The sequence below is a fragment of the Marmota marmota genome, unplaced genomic scaffold (genome assembly GCF_001458135.2).
Source record: "Marmota marmota marmota unplaced genomic scaffold, marMar, whole genome shotgun sequence".
In the NCBI taxonomy this organism is placed as follows: domain Eukaryota; kingdom Metazoa; phylum Chordata; class Mammalia; order Rodentia; family Sciuridae; genus Marmota; species Marmota marmota.
In genome coordinates this window covers 3,681,290-3,703,456 of record NW_026000022.1, presented here as the reverse complement: position 1 = coordinate 3,703,456, position 22,167 = coordinate 3,681,290, and the positions used below count along the sequence as shown (strand labels likewise).

Sequence of the window (22,167 nt, the reverse complement as noted above, 5' to 3'; positions counted from 1 at the left end):
GACACCAGGGATCACGCAAAAACAAGTCTCCTAGGAATTAGCGGACATAAGTGGGACTCTGGGTTGTCACAAGTTGTGAACTGCTAGTGTCTGAACAAATTATTTCTAGTTTTTCAAGGCACAGGGAAGACCAGCTAACATCTTGTTTTTGTCAATTTAGTGAGGTTAAAAGATTTTTTTGATTCATTAATTATTGTACATATTAATAGAGTATAGTATGACCTCTCAACACACACATTGCATGAACTGATAAAATTGGAATAATTAGCATTTTGGACAATAATAAAGCTCATTTTAGTTTGGGTGAAGATGTCTTCTACATGTGGACTTACTCCAAACACAAACAAGCACTTGCAAATGTGTATGTACACACACACACACACACACACACACATTCCAGTCATTTCTTTGCTGTTTAGAAGCACCAACTTATTGTCCTTATCTCAAATGAATGAGTTCGACTAATTTTGATCTCTCCTTTCATGTCATTGAATGGTGAGTTGTCACAGATGTTGTTCTGCCTTTTGGGGAAAGAATTGCCTTTTGTTGGTTTGGGGTCATTTTCATCAAGAAGAGTTACCTCCAAGGTGTACAGTCATTTTAATGGGTAGGTCATAGTTGGGGTGCATCTTTCAAGATCTTCAGAACTGGAGAGAGATCCTGCGAGGGGCTGGAGCTAGAATCTTCTTGCCAAATATGATGCAAGAACAGGCATCTTTGAATCCGTATCTTGCAGACCCTTTGCAAATAGAAACTTCCTGAAGCCACCCATGGAGCTTCTCAGTTTCCTCACCTCTTCATTCAAATGTGACCTCTTCTTCTTAACCCTAGATGACCTGTCTGGATGTTGGCCTCCTGGATTTAACAACACTGCTGGCAGCATGGAAAATACCATTTTTAATCTTGATAGCAATCAAGTACATAAATGTGAGTGATAAAGTCTTTTTGAAGGATAAATTCCACAGCAGAGATCATTCAGGTTTCTAAACGCTGCTATCGTAACACTTATATGATGCTAACAGATATCAGGAGATATAGAATTAGGGAAGAATTATAGCTCAACACACCAGAAAGATGGAAAAATCATTCAATCTTGAGTAAAGACTTAACAGTCTCTTAATAATCCATGCTAATTTTTAAAAATACTCTGATTCTTGAAAAGTTCTCAGTTTAAATCACAAATTTGCAGATTTATAAAATGCTACATTTCCCCCCGCCCCCTTGTTTTTCATAGTCTTAAGTTCCTAGAGCTCAGGAATGAGTCTCCTCATCTCTTTCATCTCTAATAGAGCTGAAAGATACAATGTTGGGTACATCAATAAGAACTGTTTGATATATTGCTTGTGTATATTTTCTCCCATTCCCTAGCAGTGGAAAACAAATGACAGAGGACCTCATATGAAGATTTTATAGTAGGTAATCGGAATCATCATTTTTCCTTACTATATGAGTTTTTTTTTTTTTTTTTTAATGCAAGGTGCCCATAATTAAGGGGAAGAGATGATTTGGGTTCCTTACGGGAACTGGAGTCTTGATACAAATACAAAAGTAGAGAGACTGAAGGTGGAGTGTTGTCCTAATTTTGTTATTGACTTGACATAGATGTGGCATTTAGATATGGTACATATTATCAATAGTACCATTGGGGTTTTTTTGTTTTTTTGGTCCTGGGGATTGAACTCAGAGGTACTCAACCACTGAACCACATCCCAGTCAGTTCTATTTTGCATTTTACTTAGAGACAGGGTCTCACTGAGTTGTTTAGTGCCTCACTGTTGCTGAGTATGGCTTTGAACTCCCAATCTTCCTGCTTCAGCCTCCCAATCTGCTGGGATTACAGGCGTGCACCATTGTGCCCAGCAATAGTACTATCTTTTCAAAGACATCTGAAGGTTTCTTTTTATTTTAAACACAATCATACTGGGTGGAAAAGATAAATAGTGATAAGGCAAAAAGTCACTAGTACTAATCTTATGGACAACATTTTACATAGGTCATTCATTTAATATTAACAATAATATCCCTTGCACAAGAAATTTAGAGAGGGTAGGAAATTTGCCAAAAATTCACATAGCCAGTAAGAGAAAAGCCAGGATATATCTAGAGCTCCTGTTCTCTCTCTTTATTGGAACATTTGGGCAGACAGCATCTCCTGAATATTCAAAAATCACCAACATTTAGAAAAAGAATTGCATTTATAAATAAGCTTTGTTTATCCAGAATCCTAACACTTGCAACATGTGTCCATAAAATCTCTATTACCACCATCTGAGACAGGCCATCTGGGGTGGGAGGCATGTGGAAAGAGTCAGTTATGGGAGCTTTGGAATCTGGATTTACCTTGTATCATCCACTACTTTGGGTAAAGTAATTAGCCTCTCTGAGCCTCCTGGCAGCCTCTGAGGATTGCATGGGATAGCATGTTGATGCACCTAGAGTGTACATTTAAGCACCCTGCAGAAAGTGCCAGAATCTTTAAAATGTTGACACTAATGCGTCAGCAGTGAAACTTATTGCAGAAGTATATACTATTGCTCTTAGAGGTGAATTGTGGGGAACTTAAATCTATGGACCCATAGACGGCAATGAGGGACCTGCCACCCAGTCAGGGAGGTGGAGGCAGGTGGTTTTGTTGAGTTATTCACCTCCAAGGAAGGAAAACTGTAATTAAGATGAAATGTGAGCTCCGTAAGATTAGAACAGGAAAGACAACTTCATCAAAGATCTTTGAAATACCGGAGAAGGCGGTGAAAACTGCAGGTGATATTTGTTAACAGTATTGTTTGTCCGTTTCAGCTTATCAGTCACTGGGTTCCTGTGTCTTAACTGATAAGAAAAACGGGAGGTTTTTAAAGATTGGGTAGCTATTGCATTTTGCATAAAGCAACTAGAGAAATGTAGCAAGTTGAGGAAGAAAGAGCTCGAATAGGACTGGAGTCTGGCTGATGGTGAGTGGGTTCAGGCTATTTTTCAAAAGTGCTCTTATTTCACAGGAGATAGAACTTTCCAATACAAAGTTAGATTAAACGTAATAATTGCTATGGTTTTTTTTTCCTTGTGGGAAAAATTGTATTACCAATGGGAAAACCAAGTTGCAGGTTGATGTAGTCTCTTGAAATCATGTTTGTAGGATATAGAACTTTGGTCTGATGTATTGGAAAAGATCTGGTTGAGGGTAGGGAAGAATGAATGGGTGCTTGCAGCATACATCTAGAATGAGCATATCTCAGAATTAGTATTTTCGGAATTCACTAAAATCCAGAAGTAGTATCTACTCCGAGGGTGGGAAAGGAAGAAGAACCAAGGAAGCAAGGGATTGCTAGCCACAGGGGTGAGGGAGTTTCATGGATAAATTGGATAAAATGGATAAATTCCATTTACCAGCAAATGACGAAATTTCATTGTTCTCTGTGGTTGAGTAAAACTTATTGTAAATATATACTATTTTTAAAAAATCCATTTATCTATTGAAGGACACCTAGGCTGGTTCCTTAACTTGGCTGCTGGGAATTGTGCTGCAATAAACATTGGAATGCACATTTCCCTTAGTATGCTGCTTTTATTTCTTTGGGATAAATACCAAGTAGTGGGAGAATTGGGTTGTATGATGGGTCCATTCCTAGTCTATTGAGGAACCTCTATACTGCTTTCCATGGTGGCTGTACTGATTTACAATCCCACCAGCAGTGTATTAGTGTACCTTTCCCCCACTTCCTTTCTAGAAACACTCATTATTTGTAATCTCAATGATTGGCATTCTAACTGGTGTGAAATGGAATCTCAGTGTGGTTTTGATTTGCATTTCCCTAATTGCTAAGAATGTTGAACGTTTTAAAATATATTTGTTTGCCATTTGAATTTCTTCTTTTGGGAAAAGTCTATTAAGAACATTTGTCTATTGATTGGGTTATTTGGGATCTTGGTGATAGTTTTTTTTTTTTTTTTTTTTGCTTTCTTTATATATTCTGGATATTGTTTTCTCCAAGGAGTAGCTGGTCATTATTTTCTTCCATTCTGTAAGTGCTCTGTTCATGATTTTGTTTCTTTTGCTATACAGAAACTTTTTAATTTGATGCCATCTCACTTATTGATTCCTGGTTTTATTTCTTGAGGTTTAGGATTCTTGTTAAGGAAGTTGAAGCCTGTGCCAATATGTTGGAGTATTGACCTTGTATTTTCTTCTAGTAGTTGCAAGGTTTCTGTTCTGATTTCTAGGTTTTTGATCCATTTTGTGTTAATATTTGTTAAGGGTGAGAGATAAGGATCTGTACAGATGGATAGCCGGTTTTCCCAGCCATAATTTGTTAAAAAGGCTATCTCTTCTCCAATGCATGTTTTTGTCTCCTTTGTCAAGGATTAGAAGACTGTATTTGTGTGAATTTGTCTCTGAGTCTTCTATTCTGTTCTATTGGTCTTCATTTCTGTCTTTATGTGTCTCTATGCTGTTCTGGTTACTTTAGTCTGTAGCATAATTTGAGATCAGGTATTGTGATACCTCCAGCATCACTCTTATTGTTCGGAATTTTTTTAGCTATTATGGGCATTTTGTTCTTCCATATAAATTTTAGGATTATTTTTGCTAGTTCTGTAAAGAATGTCATTTGTATTTTGATGGGGATTGCACTAATCCTATAGATTGCTTTTGGTGATGTGGCCATTTTGACAATGTTAATTCTGCCCGTGGAGGTATGCTTCTCTGTAGCTGCAACAGTTCTTTTACCAGATCTTGAGGCAAACTATCGATGAGCCATTGTCCCAAATCCCCTTATGAACCTTATTATCCCATTTTGGCTATTCCATGGGTAGTATGCAGCAGAAGATGGGGGCTATTTTCTGACAACTAAGGACTGAGGGTGATTCAGACCTGCATTTAATCCCTGCTCTTACACTTATTTGTTGCATGACTGTACATCATTCGCTGAACTTTTTAAATTCTTGGATTTCTTACCTTTAATTATAGCCTGTTGATGGTTTTGTGGGTGAAGATCAAATGAATATAAAGTGTTCAGTATTATTGTACTGAGCATACAGTAACAACATGTCAGATTTCATTGTTTTTATATTCTTCCTTTTCTACTCTGGGAAATTTTAACTCCTTGTCCTGTAGACAGGCTGAATGTGGAATCATGATGGGAATGTGGTAAGGGATGGGGAGTTTCCAACTTGTCTGGCACACATTTTTCCTTAGCACATTTATGATAAAGTAATAGTAGCTGTCAGTAATCATCCAAGGGAACTCTCCTCCCTGCTAGCCCCTAAGGTGGGTACTTTCTATATACAACATCCTGCCATTCGTATGGTAGTTATGTAAAGTGGGGTGGAAACCAAGATCTGATTGGCTCAGATTCAGTGCTTCAACTGGTGATACTGAGAGCCTTATGGACACACGTGTGGTTGGTTTGAGTCCCCAGGACTGGTTCTGATGTCAGGTGTGACTGAGTCCCAGGTGGGAGGGGATGATGCCCTAATGGAAAACAAAAACAGAATATACATGATGCCCACTAAAATGTAACTGAGATTTAGACAACTGCTTATAACCTCTTCCCAAGGTGGGTAGATAGTTTTGAATTTCAATAACTGCAGACCCTGCCCAAGACCACCCGTCTTTTGACAACTTCCTTAACTGTGATTTAAGGGTGGATGTCAATGGCTAGTTTTGAGCCCATTCTCAGCCGGGAGTCAAGATTTTTCTCTCCCTCCCTCTCAGAAGACTTGTAGTCAAAGTGTGACATAGGCAGCAAGGACTGAGTCCCTGAGCACTGGAGCCTCCAGTCTCTTTGCCCCACTTAACCCAACTGAGGCTGCCAGGGTGGGTTTTATGCCATATAGAAAGGAATGGGATGATACAGGTGCCCCTGGGGCTCCCGATTAGTCTCCCTGCTCCTCACTCTCCCTGCATACTTGGGACCAATCAGCATTTTCTATAAGTCCTCTTCACCTTCAGTCCTTAGTTATCAGAAAATAGCCCCCACCCTCTGCTGCCTGCTTGACTGGAAGAACTCCACAGCGTATCTGAAGGTCACTGAAGGTCTTCACTACACCACCTGAGCCCCAAGCTCTGAAGGGAAGCACAGAGTCTTGATACCTTGATACCCATGTTCAAGATAAGTTTCCTCGGGCTTCACCCCATGAGCCTGGAGGTAAGGACAAAGCAGTCAGATGTGAATTCTCTCATCTCTTTTTGAGCAGGACTATGGTAGCTCTGATCATAATGTTCAAATTTGCTCTTTTATTTTGAACTGTGATGTCTAAATTTGAGCTGTTTAGTCCCCTGGCAAGTTTCAGTTAGATCATTCCAGATACAGATACCAACTCTTAAAGACCACAGAAATTATGCATTAGAGGAATTCTCTAGGAAACCTGACCCTCATGTGAAGTGATTGACATTAAGACTTTTAAAACTAAGACATTCTTAAATCATGGTGATTACACAAATGACTTTAGAATGAGTTTGGCATCCACTTTTTTTTTTGTACCTGCCCTTATGGAATATATAAATTAGCAGAAAAAGACAATAAGTCCCAGAAATTAGTAAAAGGTATTCATAAAATACTTTAGATGATGGAAGACTTTGGCAGAAAAATAAAGAAATTGAACCCAGAGGTGCTTAACCACTGAGCCACATTTCCAGAGCCCCTCCTCCCTTTTTTATAATTTACTTTGAGACAGGTTCTCACTAAGTTGCTTAGGGCCTCACTAAATTGCTGAAGTTGGCTTTGAACTTGCCATCCAATGCCTCAGCCGCCAGAGCTGCTGGGATTACAGGTGTGCGCCACCACATCGGGGGGAGGGGGGGGGCTCCTGCTTTTATTAAGGGAGTATTTTGAACGAACAAGAAGTTCAATGGAAACATGGAATTTTAGTTTTTTGTTTTCTCTGTCCTTCAGTCTCTGTTTATTATTAATCAGATACACAGTTTTTGCCTCAAGCCTGTGAGTCAAATCTCTGGCTAATTTACCCACGTCTTATTCTTTACTTTCATCTTTCTAATAAAAGCATTCTTAAATCTGACAAGGATTCAATTAAGTAAATATATATTTGGAGATGAAATTAATCATTGTGTTTATCTAACATAGTCAATTCATTTATTTTTTTCATTCAAAATATATTTATTGAGGACCATCTGGCTGGGTATATAAGTTTACAAAACAAATATAAATGACGCATAAATCAAGTATTCAGTAATGTTAGAAGGTTGTAAACACCATGGGAAAAACATGGAACAGGGTAAGGAAAATCAGGAAGTGTGTGGTTAGCTGGTCGGGTGGTGGGGAGGGGGGGCCCTCATTAAAGGGCAGGAGTGAGCCACCACACAGATGCCCAGAAGGGAAAAGCCAAGATGGAGGAAAGAGCCAAAAGGGGTACTCCAAGGTGGGAGCCAGGTTGGGTGTTCAGGAGCAGGGACAGGGAGAGTGCCTTTCTTGTAGCATAAGGGTGAGAAACCCAGAGAGTCATGAATCAGAGAGCTGGGGGACAGACGGTCACGTAGAACCTTCTTGCTCCTATAAGCAATTTGGCTTTTACTGGGTGAAATGGGAGCTGTGAGGAGAGGAGTAACTTGAAAGGTTCATCTTGGCTTCTGTTATAAAAATCAGTCACAGCAGGCACAAGAAGGACCAAAGGGTCTGGTCTGGAGGTCACTACAATAATCCAGGTAAGAGATGGTGGTGGCCTGGATCAGCAACAACAGATATACAAAATGGAGAGGTGGCTAAAGTCTCGATATGTTTGGAAAATAATTCACAGGGATCTGCTGGCAGTTGGGAGTGGTGGGTTGGAGGAAGAGCGGTACGAGAAAGCCTCCAAGGAATTTGATGGATGTGGCTGAAAAAAGATGGAGTAGCCATTCATCAAGACGAGAAGCAGTGTGGGAAGAACCGATTTTGGTAGGCAAGAGGGAGAATTCTGAGGTTGAGACATCTGGAGTGCAGGCAAGTGAGGGTATCAAGTCAGTACTGGGTACCAGAGTCAGTGGCAAGTTCAACTGCAGGAGTGTGACCAGGATAGTGTTTCAAACCTGTAAACCCACATGCATTACCCGGGGAGTGAGTGTAGACGGAGAAGAAAAGAGGCTCAAGGACTGGACCTGGGGACGAGGCCATCTGGAGGAGAGTGTGGGGTTCTGAGGACAGATGGGGGAGTTGCTCAACTTTACAGAGGCTGCTTATGGCTCAAGGAAAAGTGAAGACACGACTGGCAATTCTTTAGTGACACGGAGGTGTTTGGGGACATTGAGTACAGCACCGTGCCTTGATAATCTTAACTAATTCTTAACAAAAGTCCCATATCCTGATGTAGGTCATGTCATTCCTTGGCTTGAAAATCCAATTTCTGCCGTGAGGCCCCCGTACTGCCTGTCCCTCCACCTGGGCTGTGCTTCTGCTGTTTATTTAATGTCACTTCCTTAGTTGGCCTTCTCAGGTCATCTGGCCTAAAACTGGGTACCTCCAGTTATCCTTAGACCTCTCCACTGCTTTATTTTTCTGCCCAAGTCTTCCATCATCTGAAGTATTTTATGAATACCTTTTATTTCTGTGATTTATTGCCTTTTTTTTCTGCTAATGTATACATTTCATAAGGGCAGGTATTTTTATCTCTGACGGTTCTGTTTTGTGCATGGCTATCGTCCCAGTATCAGAAATAGTGATTGGGGTCTAACTGACCATCTTTGGAGTCTAGGGGGTCAGCATTTTGCTCTTTAAAGCCCAGTTGATGCAGGGTTGGTATGTTTGACTCTACTAGATGCTAGAACATCGGACTCCTCACTTCCCAGTGAGTCAAAAGCTCTGCTCCCTCCTTTCCACCGTCCCCTCACAATGCAGAAAGTAGAGTCAGACCTCACTCCCTTGAAGTAGCTTCCCGCCATCCTCCATGGTCTTCTTTTAACTGAGCACACTTTATCTCCAAGTGGGTGGAGACACATAGTAGTTTTACTGTTTTTTGCCATTCATTGATCATAAGTGATTGGAGACATCACAATATGGAGGATTGTAGGATGTGACAGCTCTGGACATGTTTCTGCTCAGGCAATGAGCCATTACTTTCTGGTCAGGAAATTGACTTGCTGTATGTGCGCTTAAGGTGGCAAAGATGAATTAATTTGAAGGGCCACAATGATGGTAGGAGACCTGACTTTTCTGTCTCAAACCAGTCAAATCACTGAGAAATCATAAATCCAGTTCTCTTTACATTTTCCAACCACAGGAAATTATTGAAAGCACAGCGAACCTGGTTCCAGAAATATCAGCATTGGATAGCAAATATATTTTTGCTTTTCAACGGGCATAGGAATTCCATCTTTGTTCTCCTTTGCAACTGATTAAATTTGTGACGGAGAGTTGTCCTTCTGGCTGGCCAATTCCTATGTTCAACACATTTCTTGTTCTTATCCAAGAAACTGGAAATAAGCCTAGCTGATTGCCCTTAATATTAAGTGGGAAAACCAAAATAAACATAGAGGAAAACTTTAATGACTGTTTTCAGGGAAAAAAAGATAGATCAACAAAATTATTCATAGGACAACTTGTTATTGGAATTACTTTGTAAAAAAGAATCAGCTGCATCTCCAGAATATTTATTATGCAAAGCTTTCCAATGTTGATGAGGCCTCCACTGGACATTTCTCACGGTTTGACAGATCCCAGAAATGAATCTGCTTTTCCTGTTACATGTGGGGAAGGAAATTTAATTTTAAAATCTTTTAAAACTTTTAAACATATACTTTTTAGTTGTAGATGGACACAAGACCTTTATTTTGTTTATTTTTATGTGGTGCCGGGTATTGAATCCAGTGCCTCACATGTGCAAGGCAAGCACTCTATCACTGAGCCACAACCCCAGCCCAAGAATACAGTTTTCAAAGGCTTTTATTTTACTTTATTTATTTTTTTTTTTGTTGAGAAATAACCAACATCAGCTAAAAGCAATGACTTTAAGTGTTCATTTGAATGAGATTTGACCATCATATTCACTCATGGAATTATCAGTCCACACAGCACAGATTACATCTCTATTTCCCAGAAAATACACCACTTTTCCCTCTCCAAATTACTTTCTGGTTTCCAGCAAGGTAGATTATAACTTGCTTATTGCTGGATTTCATATAAAAGTAATATGTAACATGGGCTCTTCATGCAGGTGGGATATGTAATGTAGACTCTGTGTAAAAGGGAATATATATTAAGTAATATTGGACTCTTCATGTTATTGTTTGGAATTTGGAGTCTCCTTTCTTGGGTTTCTTTTGCTTAGTATGATTTGAGGAGAGGAGACTTTGTTTACATTTCGGAACAAACCCAAGTTACAGAACATGCTGTTTCTGTGATTCACCAGGCTGCTAAATTGCAGTTTCTTCTTCTTCCTGAGTACTTTGAATTCCCCCCCCTTTTTTTTTTTTTGTCCTTCTCCCATTGATAAACACTTGGAATATTTTCAGTTTTTGGTATTGTGAATATGACACTTATGAACATTCTTTTATATGTTTGTAGTCATGTGATTTAATTTCTTGAGGAAATACTCGAAATAGAAGGCCAAATGCCAGATGTTCTTTGTTTTATTTTTCTTCTTATTAATATATAACCTACATAACACCAAAATACGCACATTTGAAGTGTAAAATTTAATAAGCTTGGAAAAGACATCATCCCTTATATTTTTTTCATACTCCTCTATAGATAATTGTCCCCCTCATCTTTCATCCCAGGTTACCATTAGTTTTGTGGTTTTGGAACTTTATGTAGATGAGACCAGATAACTTGCACTGTTTTAAACCTGGCTTCTTTAATTTAATATAATGCATCATAGATTAATTCATATTACATGAGTCAGTAGTTCCTTCCTTTTTATTGCTGAGCAGTGTTCCATCATACAAACATAGAATTGTTTTCCATTTCCATGTTGATAGACATGGGTATATCATTTTCAGCTATTATAAATCAAACTGTTATGGACATTTGTGTGCAAGTATTTTTGTGTGCATGGGTTTGTATTTCCCTTAGGTTAATCCTTAGAAGAGGAATCCCTGGGTCATTTGGCAAATGTTTAAGCAGAAACTGCTATGCCGTTTTCCAAAGTCATTGTATCATTTTATAATCCTGTATGAAAGTTGTAGATGGATCACATTCTTGCCACCACTTGCTCTTACCAATCATTTTAATATTAGCTATGGAGTAGAATATCACTGTGGTTTTATTATTTACATTTTTTAATAACTAATAATTTGGGGTATCTTTTTCTTATGTTTATTGGCCATTGGTATGATTTTCATTTGTGAATCTCCTCAGTTGGAATCTTTTTCTCATTTTTATTGGCTACTTTTTTGCATCTTTATATTGACTTATAAGAACAATTTATAAGTTCCAAACAGAAATCTTTCATCAGATGTATGAATTGTATTTTGTCTGAATCTACAGCTTGGTTTGTTTAAATTTTATTGATGTCTTTTGAAGAAAATACGTTCTTACTTTTGATGAAGTCTGAGGTATTTCATTTTCTTTTATGACCACTGATTTTTATGTTTGGTTTAATTTTTCTTTTTCTGATCCAAGTTATGGAGATTTTCTGCTATGTAATAAGAACCACTTTGTTTCTACTTTTTCTGTTTGTGGGGTAGATTTTTTTCCATTTAGATAGTCAAATTTCCCATCATCATATATTGAAATAAAAGCACATTTTTCCCATAGACTTAAGTTAATGCCTTTATCAAATATCAGTTGACTACACATTTGAGTCTATTTCTGAAGTCATTTATGACTTTTTCATTGACATGCAAGTCTTTATTACATTACTACCATAATTAAAGCTTTATACTGTTAAGTTGTGCAAGTTCTCCAACTCTGTTCTTACTTTTAAACAATGTATTGAGTATACTAATTACTATGATTTTTCCATAGGAATTTTAGAATTCCCATAGAAACTGTATAAGTTGATTCGGATACTGAGAAAATTAATGCCACACTGACCTCTGGGCAAAAAAGTATGTATCTAAACTCAGAGGATGATGAGTATATATCCCCAGAGTATTTCAAAATCTGTGGAATTAGTATGGGAATATAATACAATGGCCTTGAATTTCATCCTCAAAGGGTTATGATTTCATCATTTCACATGTGCAAACACTTAAAATTGCTGGCAGATTTTCATATGACTATCACCCCCTTTTCTTTGTCCTCGGTGCACAGAGTTTTCTCAGTCCAGGTGTTCCTGTGGACTTTCCTGGAACAACTTGGACCTTCCCTAAGATAAAGGAGAAAAGAGAGTTTCAGGGGAGATACTTAAAAAAGCATGGTAGAGACACATTATTCCTGTTCAGATCCACAAATAAAAGCTTTACTTTTCAGACCTCAAACTCTGCCATCAAGTTGGCTGTACTGATTAATTCAACCAATATTTTTTTTGAGTACCTCCTTTGTGCTGGTCACTGTGCCAGACATCAGTGACAGAACTGTCAAAAATACCTTGCCTTCTGGAGCTAATGGGGGAAAACATCAAATAAACAGTGAACACGATTCAAAAGTAGGATGTTAGAAGGTGACAAAGAACCTGGAAAAGACCCATGTGGATTAGGAGTTAGGGAATGGGTGAGGAGACATTGCAATTTAAAATTAATGCTTCAGGTACTCACATACTTGGACTGGAATGTGTTGGACAGCATTATTCTAAATAGTCAAAAGGGAGAAGCAACTCCATAAAGGAATGAATGGATGAATCAGTTGTGGTATACACACTCAGTAGAACATCACTCACCCCTCAAAAGGAATGAAGCATTGATACACGCTCAATGTGGACGAACCTTGGAAACAGGCTAAGTGAAAGAAACCAGACTGAAAAGGAAACTTTTCATATTGATGACTCCATCAATATGAAATATCTACATGAGATGAATTCACAGGGTAGGAAAGCAGATTGGTGGTTGCCCTTGAGTAGTGGGGTGGGGAGGTGGGGATCCACCTCTTGCTGGTTCAGTGACCAACTTAAATTCATGTAAAGTTAATGTCATAAAAATTTCCTGGATTATGACTTGGGTTTACAGTAAGACCAAGTCTCAGTTTGCTGGCTCTGGAGGGTTGCAACATGTGCAACTTACATTTAGTTGTGACATGGGCCAAGTCAAATGAGTAAACCTCGTAAAACATCTTCTGTGTAACCAAATACTTGAAGGTCCGAGGCAAGCAGCTAGCTGTTAACTCTGGAAATCTAGGTTTGATTTAATTTAATTTTAGTGGAAATTTCAGAGAAGTTGATTATAAATAGATTGTAAGAGTTTAAAATTATAACCCCAAACTGGGGCAGGGGAAGGGTCAAGTTAGATTAGATTTATCAGATTAATTTTGAAAACAGAGTAGTTATAAAAACTCTTTTTTAAAAGGTGGGGGGGAGGTTGTTTGCTTGAGAAACAGGAATTCTGATTAACTTGGCAGATAATCAAGGCTGTTTTAAATCCCTTGTTTGGTTTATTGATGAATCCTAAGCCTTTGCCGTCAACATTTTAAGTTTCTATAAAATACTACATTCTATGTTGGACCTGTCAGGATTGTTAGAAGCCAAAATGGTTAGTTCTTTTTAAAGAAAATACCTAAGGGAAAGCAGACTAGTTTTTTTTTTTTCTTTAATAACTCAGTCCCACTTATAAGAAGGGAAGATTTAACATTATAATCTCTCTCTCTTTGAGTTGATATTAGGAGCGGGTGGAGACCTTGGTTTTGAAACTCAGCAGGTCTGGTTTTAACCTCAACCACAACCGGGTGAGCTTGGTCATATTGTATCACCAGTCTTATCCTCGGGTTTTCATGTTAATCAATAAAATTCCAATGATGTACATAGTACTGTACTTTGATTTTTCGAAATTTTTAGATTGTTTTTTTAACTGATAGTGGTAATGTACTTTGAATGGAAGGTCTTAAATTTGCCAAATAGATGTCTGAACTGTTTCACTGCAGCTGGACTTTCTCAAATGCTTCTGTAAATATTTGATTACTATGTTAAAATTTTGACTGACACTTTATTTTTAAAACTATGAAGCCAATGCACACGTGGCCTCGTTTAATGAGTAAATGCCCAACTTTAACAAATATTTTGAAAAAGACATTTCAGGTCACAAAATATAAAACAATTCTGAGTTTTTGCATTATTTTATTTTATTATCTGGTGCTTACTAAGCTCTAGGCAGGTTCCAAACATGTGGGCTCTTTGCTTTTTGATTTCATGCTCAGCCTCATAATACGATCTTGACAGGAAGAATCAAAAATATCAATGAGCAGAACTAATTCCTCGAAGTCACACCATCTATCTCATGGCCAATCCTCCAGCAGTCAAAGGTCTTGGTATCTCTTCCTCTCAGATCTTGTCACTCATGTCCCAGGACTGGCCAGACCCTCGTGCAGTTAAGATATACCAAGAGGCTCCCAGCCACTGTGGGGAGCAAAGAAGCTTCTGGAAACTGGATTAAAACGTTTACTTAGGGGTCTCTTTGGCTGTACTTCCTCCTTAATTTCCCACACCTGGTAGCCACAGGATCTGGTGATGAATCTGGTCTTTGTAGCTGGCTGATTTTAGATTCAAGTTCCCGGCTCTATCTCATAGTGTTATGTAGCTTAAGCAAGTTACTTAATTTCTGTTCCTCAGTGTCCTTGTCTGTACAAGGTTGATAGTTATAATAGTGCCCACACCATCGGGTGATTTTGAGAATAAAGAGATACATGTGATTCAATCAGAACTGCATATGGCACAGAGAAAGTCCTACATAAAGGCTAGCTATTATTATTCTGTTGTCGTGTTGGTCTGGAAGTAGCCCCTAAATCCTTCCCAGATGTGATGACTAAAAAGTTAATTCCATCCATCTTCTTGTGAATGACATAATTTCATTTTTCTTTATGGCTAAATAAAACTCCATTGTGTATATATATATACCCTATTTTCTTTACCCATTCATCCATTGAGGGACACCTAGGCTGGTTCAATATTTTGGCTATTGTGAATTGTGTTGTTATAAATGTGGGTATGCTTGTATCACTGTAGTATGATGACTTGAATTCTTCAGGATAAATACAGAGGAGTGGTGTAGCTGGATCACATGGTGGTTCCATGCCTAGTCTTTTGAGGAATCTCCATGATGATTTACATAGCAGTTGTACTGATTTACAATCCCACCGACGGTGTGAGTTCTTTATATATTCTAGATGTTAAACCTCTGTCAAAAGAGAAGCTGGCAAAGATTTTCTCTCATTCTGTAGGTATTTTCTTTACATTCCTAATTGTTTCTTTTGCCATACAGAACCTTCTAATTTGATGTCATCCTGTTTCTTAACTCTTTGCATTTCTTACTGAGTTTTAGGAGTCCTCTTGAGAAAATCATTGTCTGACCTGAAAGCTGAAGTGTTGGCCCTACATTTTCTTCTCACACTTGCATAGTTTCTGGTCTAATTCCTAGGTCTTTGATCCATTTTTAGTTTATTTTTGTGTAGAATGAGCATTAGGGGTCTAGTTTCATTCTCCTACACAGGGATAACCAGTTTTCCCAGCACCATTTGTTAAAAAAGCTGTCTTTTTTTTTTTTTTTTCCAATGTATATTTTTGTCACCTTTTTCAAAGATCAGATATCTGACTGCAGACGGGTGGGTTTGTTTCTGTGTCTTCTATTTTGTACCATTGGTCTATGTGTCTGTTTTATGCCAGTGCTATACAGTTTTGTTTCTATAGTTCTATAGGATAGTTTGAAACCAGGTATTGTGACGCCTCCAGCTTTGCTTTTTGGCTTAAAAATGCTTTTGCTGTTCTGGATCTTTTATTCTTTCAAATGTATTTTAGGACTGTTTTTTCTAATTCTGTGAGGAATGTCAGTGGTATTGTGGTGGGGATTACATCAATGTAATCTGTGTTCTTTTGGTAGAATGGACATATTAACAATATTAATTCTATCTATCCATGAACATTGGAGGTCTTTCCATCATCTTCTGAGATCTCCTTCAATTTAATTCTTCAATGTTCTATAATTTACATCACAGAGGTCTTTCACCTCCTTGGTAAGATTTATTCCCAGGTTTTTTCTTGTTTTTTGAGGCTGCTGTGAATGGAACTGTTTTCCTGATTCCTTTCTCAACAGATTCATTGTTGGTATTTAGAGAAGTCGTTGATTTTTGTATGTTAATTTTTAAACCTGCTTCTTTGCTAAATTGCTTACTAGCTCTAGCCGTCTTTTGGTGGAGTTTTTTTGGATCTTCTAAATATAGAATCATATGATCTGCAAAGAGTGATAATTTGATGTCGTCTGAAGGGAACTTCTTTTATTTTTTCTTTTTCTTTTTTTAATTTATATATAACAGCAGAATGCATTACGACTCTTATTACATGTACAGAGCTCGATTTTTCATATCTCTGGTTGTATGCATAGTATGTGCACACCAATTCATGTCCTCATACCTGTACTTTGGATAATGATGACCATCACATTCCACCATCATTAATTACCCCATGCCCCCTCCCTTCCCCTCCCACCCATCTGCCCTATCTAGAGTTTGTCTATTCCTCCCATGCTCCCTCTCCCTATCCCACTATGAATCAGCCTCCTTATATCAAAGAAAACATTCGGCATTTGTTTTTTTGGGGATTGGCTAGCCTCACTCAGCATTATCTTCTCCAACTCCATCCATTTACCTGTAAATGCCACGAAGAGAACTTCTTATTCACAATCTTCCTCTACTTCTCTAAACTCCTTAGAAAAACTTCCTTATTTTCCATCCAAGCTGAGAGTATTATTTGGATTGAAATCTGAGAAGCCGGGCCCTATTTTTGGATAAGATTGTCACACTCTGGACCACAGAAAAAAAAAAAACATTTCTAAGTAATAATGAAGTCCTGCTTGCTTCTCAAGGCTTATTCCTCCCCCCACTTTTTTGTTTGTTTGTTTTCAAAATTCTCCAGCACAGCTGACGGGGCCTTCCTAAACAGCATCTGTCAAATGAGGCATTAGGGAATATCTGGAAGGACAGTTCAAAGGTCCATGGATTCAAGATCATTTGGAAGGAAAAGCGAAACAATACCAGGGAAACAAACAACAAACATTATCTATTATTCAGCCTGAGTAATGAGTGCTAAAACACAGGGAACTGATTTGAGTGTTCCGTGTTCCCTTTAAAGGGGATTTTTCAAAGTTGTCATTCTTTTTAAATATGTATCAAGCTCACAGATTCTTAGACGGTGATACACTGACATTTTTTTAACTGAGTCATGATTTTGGCTGAAGATCAAATTTCAGGGTGTGAGGGAGTGGCTAGTTGCAAGATGTCTTTGAGTGTTTAAAATAGAAGAGAGTGTGTCCAGGAAGGAGCTAAAGGGCAAGAAGCCATTCTTAGCTCAGTCCTTGACCTGGATCTGTCTCCCTTCAGTCCTTCAGTCTAGGTAAGCATGAATTACTTATCTAAAGTTTGTAGTCAGGAAAGTATCAATAATTCATGTTGAAAGGAACGAGCTTTCTTAAGGGTGGTTGTGTTTATTAACATGCATGTAAATTTCTATATTGATTACACCTCTCCCCAACGAAAGAAAATATCATAAATGATTCTCTTACTGAAAGTAACAAGGAAAGTAATTTCTTGTTGTTTACAACCCTTCAACTATTCTTAGAGAGCCTTTGGTGGCTCTTGGGGACAAGCTAAGGCAGGGACAAATTTTTGAGGTTTTGGCTCTCCTCTCTCTCTCTCTCTCTCTCTCCCTTAGTTGCTTTGTGATGATTATCTCCACATGTGCTGGAGTGTGCATTAACATGTGTGTGCACAATTCCTCTAGCCTGTGAAAATGTTTGCCATTTTATATAATATTCCACTTTCTAGAGTCTTTTGAATTTTATGCTTTTTTTTTTAATAAACATTCCTTTTCTTTGCTCTTCACTTAAATTCTTTGAGGACATTCTCATGAGACTAGTAAAATATAATTGTGAGATAGCATGATCATTGAGGTAACTTTCCCAGTTACCAAAGTTCAAAAGGAATAAATGCAATATTGCATGTCTGAAATCTGCTATTATACATGTGTACTTAATAAATCTGTTGATCAATTTTTTTTTTCTCCTTGGTAGCCTTGAACCAGTAAAAATAATGACTAAATAATTATTTTTCTTCTGGTTTTGTATAATATATTTTTCAGTAGAGGCTTTGGATACTCTTCCTGACTGTAAATCTTAAGTAGAACAACCAATGGCCTTGTGGAGACCTTCCCCAGCCTGTACCATTCATGTATCTGGTGCAACCTCTACAGTCAGTCACCGACACTTGCCCTGGGTTGATAAACAGAGACTGGGCCTTTGGATCTTGGCAATTCTAACAGTTCCCATCCACTTCATAGAAGCTAATGGTTGTAAGTATTGCTTTTCAACTAATACAAACAAATTAATTCCAAGAGCATGTGCCTTGTTTTAAATTGCTTACTTCTAATTGTTCTGGCTAAATTGTAAACTAGAAAGCATTTGCAAAACTATCAGAAGAAATTCTCCATAATGAATAAATCATGATTTTAGATGTAAATATTCAAATACATCAGAATTTTAACTTTTAACTTTTAATTTATAAGCATTTGTTGACTGACATATCTGTTTAGGTAGACGGTTGCTTTTCCATGGGAACAGTAGGGTGAATTTGGATCCAAATGACTTCACTGATCTGTGGTACTCAGTAGAACACTTCATTAAAGATTTTACTCATTGACTTATTGTTTCTTAAAATGTCAATATATGTGACCCATTGTTAAATTTAATCCTAGATGGAAATATTAAGAGTATAAGAATTATATCATTTCATTTGATCATGTCTATGTTCTTTATTTGCAGATAAACCATTCTGGGGCCTAGAAAATGAGGCTCTGATTGTGAGATGTCCAAAAAGAAGAGCACACCTTTCCCCTGTAGAATGGTATTACTCAAAAACAAATGAGATTATTCCCACCCAGAAAAAAAATCGTGTGTTTGCCTCAGGGGAACATCTTAAGTTTCTCCCAGCCAGCGTGGATGATTCTGGAATTTACACTTGCATCATCAGAAGGTATTATCCAGGAAGCCAACATTGTCTTTGAGCTCCCTTCTCTTTCGTTAGTAGTTGGGAGTCTGTTCCACTCTCACCTGTCTTCCTTCTCTACTCTGTTGTGGAACAGCTGAATTTATAAAGTGATTTGGATAAAAGAGTAACTCTAGGAACACCACCAGCTTGGGGCGGGGGGGATGTGCCAACTCTTTGGATAGGGATTCATTGGTACCCCAATTAGAAAAAGAACTAGCTTTCCCAGTTACCAAAAGAACCAAGAGCAATTGCTCCCTCTTGGCTGGAAGGAAGAATCCACTGGCACAAAACCCAGTAACCTAGACTTTTGGCATCATGGAGATTTGGGTGGGTGAAAAAGGGGCAACTGGCCAGACCTTAAATCTTAGAGGTCAGCCAAGGAGGGTTGTGTGAGGTTGCATGGGCTATAGATCACTAGTCCATATATAAAGTGTTACACTTTGAATTCATGCCCATATTCTTGACCTACAAAACATTAGATAAGCTACATTCAAAAGATAGCCCAAGTATAGTTACATGCCTCTGATCCCCTACCAGTTTCAAGTTCACAACCTAGTCCTAGCTAGCTGTGTGACACCAGCAAGCTGCTTCTCTTCCTGTTAGTTTCCTCTTCTGTAAAATACATGTGATAATATAATCTACCTCGAAGCATCATTGTGAGAATAAAATGAGACAAGGTATGAAAAATGCTTACCACCATGACAGGCACGTACTTTCAATTAGTACTCCTCATCATGATCATATTGGGATCATGCTTTTACAGCAGACGTAGTATATGAAGTCGTCATTTTGGAGCTGAAATAGGTGTAATGTGTTTTTTTTTTTTTTTCTCAAGAGAAATAAAAACTTCATGGTGTCAAAACTCTACATTTAAATGTTTTATTTTCCCCTAAGAAAGGAACCACTATCAATTATTGTTTTATGGAGAAAAATAATATCAAGCGAAGGCTAGAGTTGACTTGTTATTTTACAATTCTGAGTAACTTTTTTTTTTTTTTTTTTGGTCTGGCTTATTTTAATAGTCCCACCTTGAATAAGACTGGCTTTGCAAATGTCACCATATATAAAAAACAACCAGATTGCAAAATTCCAGATTATTTAATGTATTCAACAGTATCTGGATCAGCAAAAAATTCCAGAATTTCTTGTCCTACAATTGACCTCTACAATTGGACAGCACCTCTGGAGTGGTTTAAGGTAAAAGGAAAATTTTTTTGGAGGGCGGGGAGTGGTGAAATACACAAAAATAGATAAAAGTCCAAAATTACTGAAAAGGGAATGGAACTTTTGTTTTAGAATTGTGAAGCTCTCCAGGGATCAAGGTATAGGACACACAAGTCATTTTTGCTCATCAACAATGTAAGGAGTGATGACGAAGGTGATTACACCTGTAAATTTATACACACTGAAAATGGAGTCAGTTACAGTGTGACAGCGACCAGATCCTTCACGGTTACACGTAAGCTTCTAACTTGGGCAAAACAGGATGTGTTAACAAAGATAACATGGGAAGAGTTGTGCCTTTCTTGTTGAGTTTCCTGCACTTTGTCCTTCCTTGTTCTTCTTCTTTCACCCTATTGTCTACATCTTCTACTATGGCAAAGAGATATCCCCAAACACTAACAAGATCTAAGAAATTCAAGGAAGATATCACACTACTAATCTAAAGCCGCATCTACTCTTTCTCTTGTGACTTAATTTTCCAAAGGTAAAGCAATGTGAATGATAATGTAGTTACTTTTATTGAATGGCAATGCAATGATCCACAGGGTATTGGTTCCAGGGACCCCCTCAGATACCAGAATCCCTGGATGCTCAAACCCTCATCTAGAACAGTAATATACTCTATTCATTTATCTATGCAATAAATTATCAGTATTTGCATAGATCCTGTGTGTCTCCTCCTTGAATTCAACCCTAGGTTACTTACAATACCTGATACAATGTAGATGCTATGTGAATAGTTGCTATTCTGTATTGTTTAGGGAATAATGGCAAAGAAAAAAAATCTGTGCATATTTAGCAGGGAAGCAAAATTTCCACCTAAACTTTCAATCCATGGTTTGAAATTATAGATGTAGAATCTATAGAGATGAAGGGCTAACTCTAAGGGGTACAGTTGGGTATCTAAATGTTTTGGGGTGGGTTTTTAATCCTAGTTTGCAATGTTTTTGACATCATCAAAGACCTAAAGTAAGTTACTTATTTCTAGATAATACTTTTGTTTCCAAATATATATTAAATTTTATAAAAAGCCATTTAAGGAAGAGACTTCACAGTCACAACTTGTCAGATCTACAGAGAGCTGAGGTCTCCTTAGCATAGCTTGGTCTATAGTGCAGTGAAGTAGCACATTTACATGTGGCAGTTTTCTCAGAGCAAAACAATATTGGAGAAAAATTTCTGTGTGGATATTTTCAGATCTCCACCGCTACAACATAAGTATTGCCAGATCACTTTTCTATTTTTTCCTTTTATGGTTTTAACTTCAATCCCTATAGTAGTTCTTAAACACAGGACCCTGAAATAAATCAGCATGAAGGGGTGCTCCAAAATACTCACCTGCCTCCCTGTCCCTCAGCCTCAGTGGCCACCAGAGTGAGTACTCCCTAAGAGGGAGAGACTTCTCCTACTAAGGGTGGGCCACTATGGTGGAGAACAATAAGTAGGAGACCTGTGGACTGCATGCATCTTTTTTTTTAAAGAGACAGAGACAGAGATGGAGAGAGAGAGAGAGAGAGAGAGAGAGAGAGAGAGAGATAGAGAGAATTTTAATATTTATTTTTTAGTTTTCAGCGGACACAACATATTTGTTTGTATGTGAAGCTGAGGATCGAACCTGGGCCGCACGCATGCCAGGCGAGCGCGCTACCGCTTGAGCCACATCCCCAGCCCATGCATGCATCTTTTTTATGAGTCTTTTGACATCTTCTCTGTAATTTTATGCTTATCCTGTAGATTTGTGGGTTTTGAATGTTTTTTTAGGTCACACAATAAATTTAATAGACTGGATCAACATTTGTTTCATTTATATTGAAGAGAAGTAAAATACAAAAAAAGCATTGTAATATAGTAAGAGAAAGTATTTACTTAAATTTTGTTGTTGTTGTTTCATTTGTATATA

The 22,167-nt window shown here is 37.9% G+C and overlaps 1 protein-coding gene across 7 annotated transcripts in view; it reads left to right on the top strand.

The window, feature by feature from the left end:
• The first annotated feature begins 818 nt into the window (after positions 1–818).
• Il1rl1 (interleukin 1 receptor like 1) overlaps positions 819–22,167 on the top strand; it is a 37,316-nt gene continuing 15,967 nt past the window's right edge. For 2 of the 7 annotated variants that reach the window (XM_048810481.1, XM_048810476.1), the window contains exons 1-5: positions 17,242–17,394; positions 18,139–18,348; positions 18,818–19,028; positions 20,066–20,240; positions 20,340–20,502. In XM_048810481.1, the coding sequence (XP_048666438.1) occupies positions 18,189–18,348; positions 18,818–19,028; positions 20,066–20,240; positions 20,340–20,502 (709 nt within the window). In that variant the 5' untranslated portion in view covers positions 17,242–17,394; positions 18,139–18,188. Of the gene's footprint in view, positions 928–2,816; positions 2,949–17,240; positions 17,395–18,138; positions 18,349–18,817; positions 19,029–20,065; positions 20,241–20,339; positions 20,503–22,167 lie in introns of those variants that run through there. The other 5 variants (XM_048810479.1, XM_048810477.1, XM_048810478.1 and 2 more) reach the window with 5 other exon arrangements.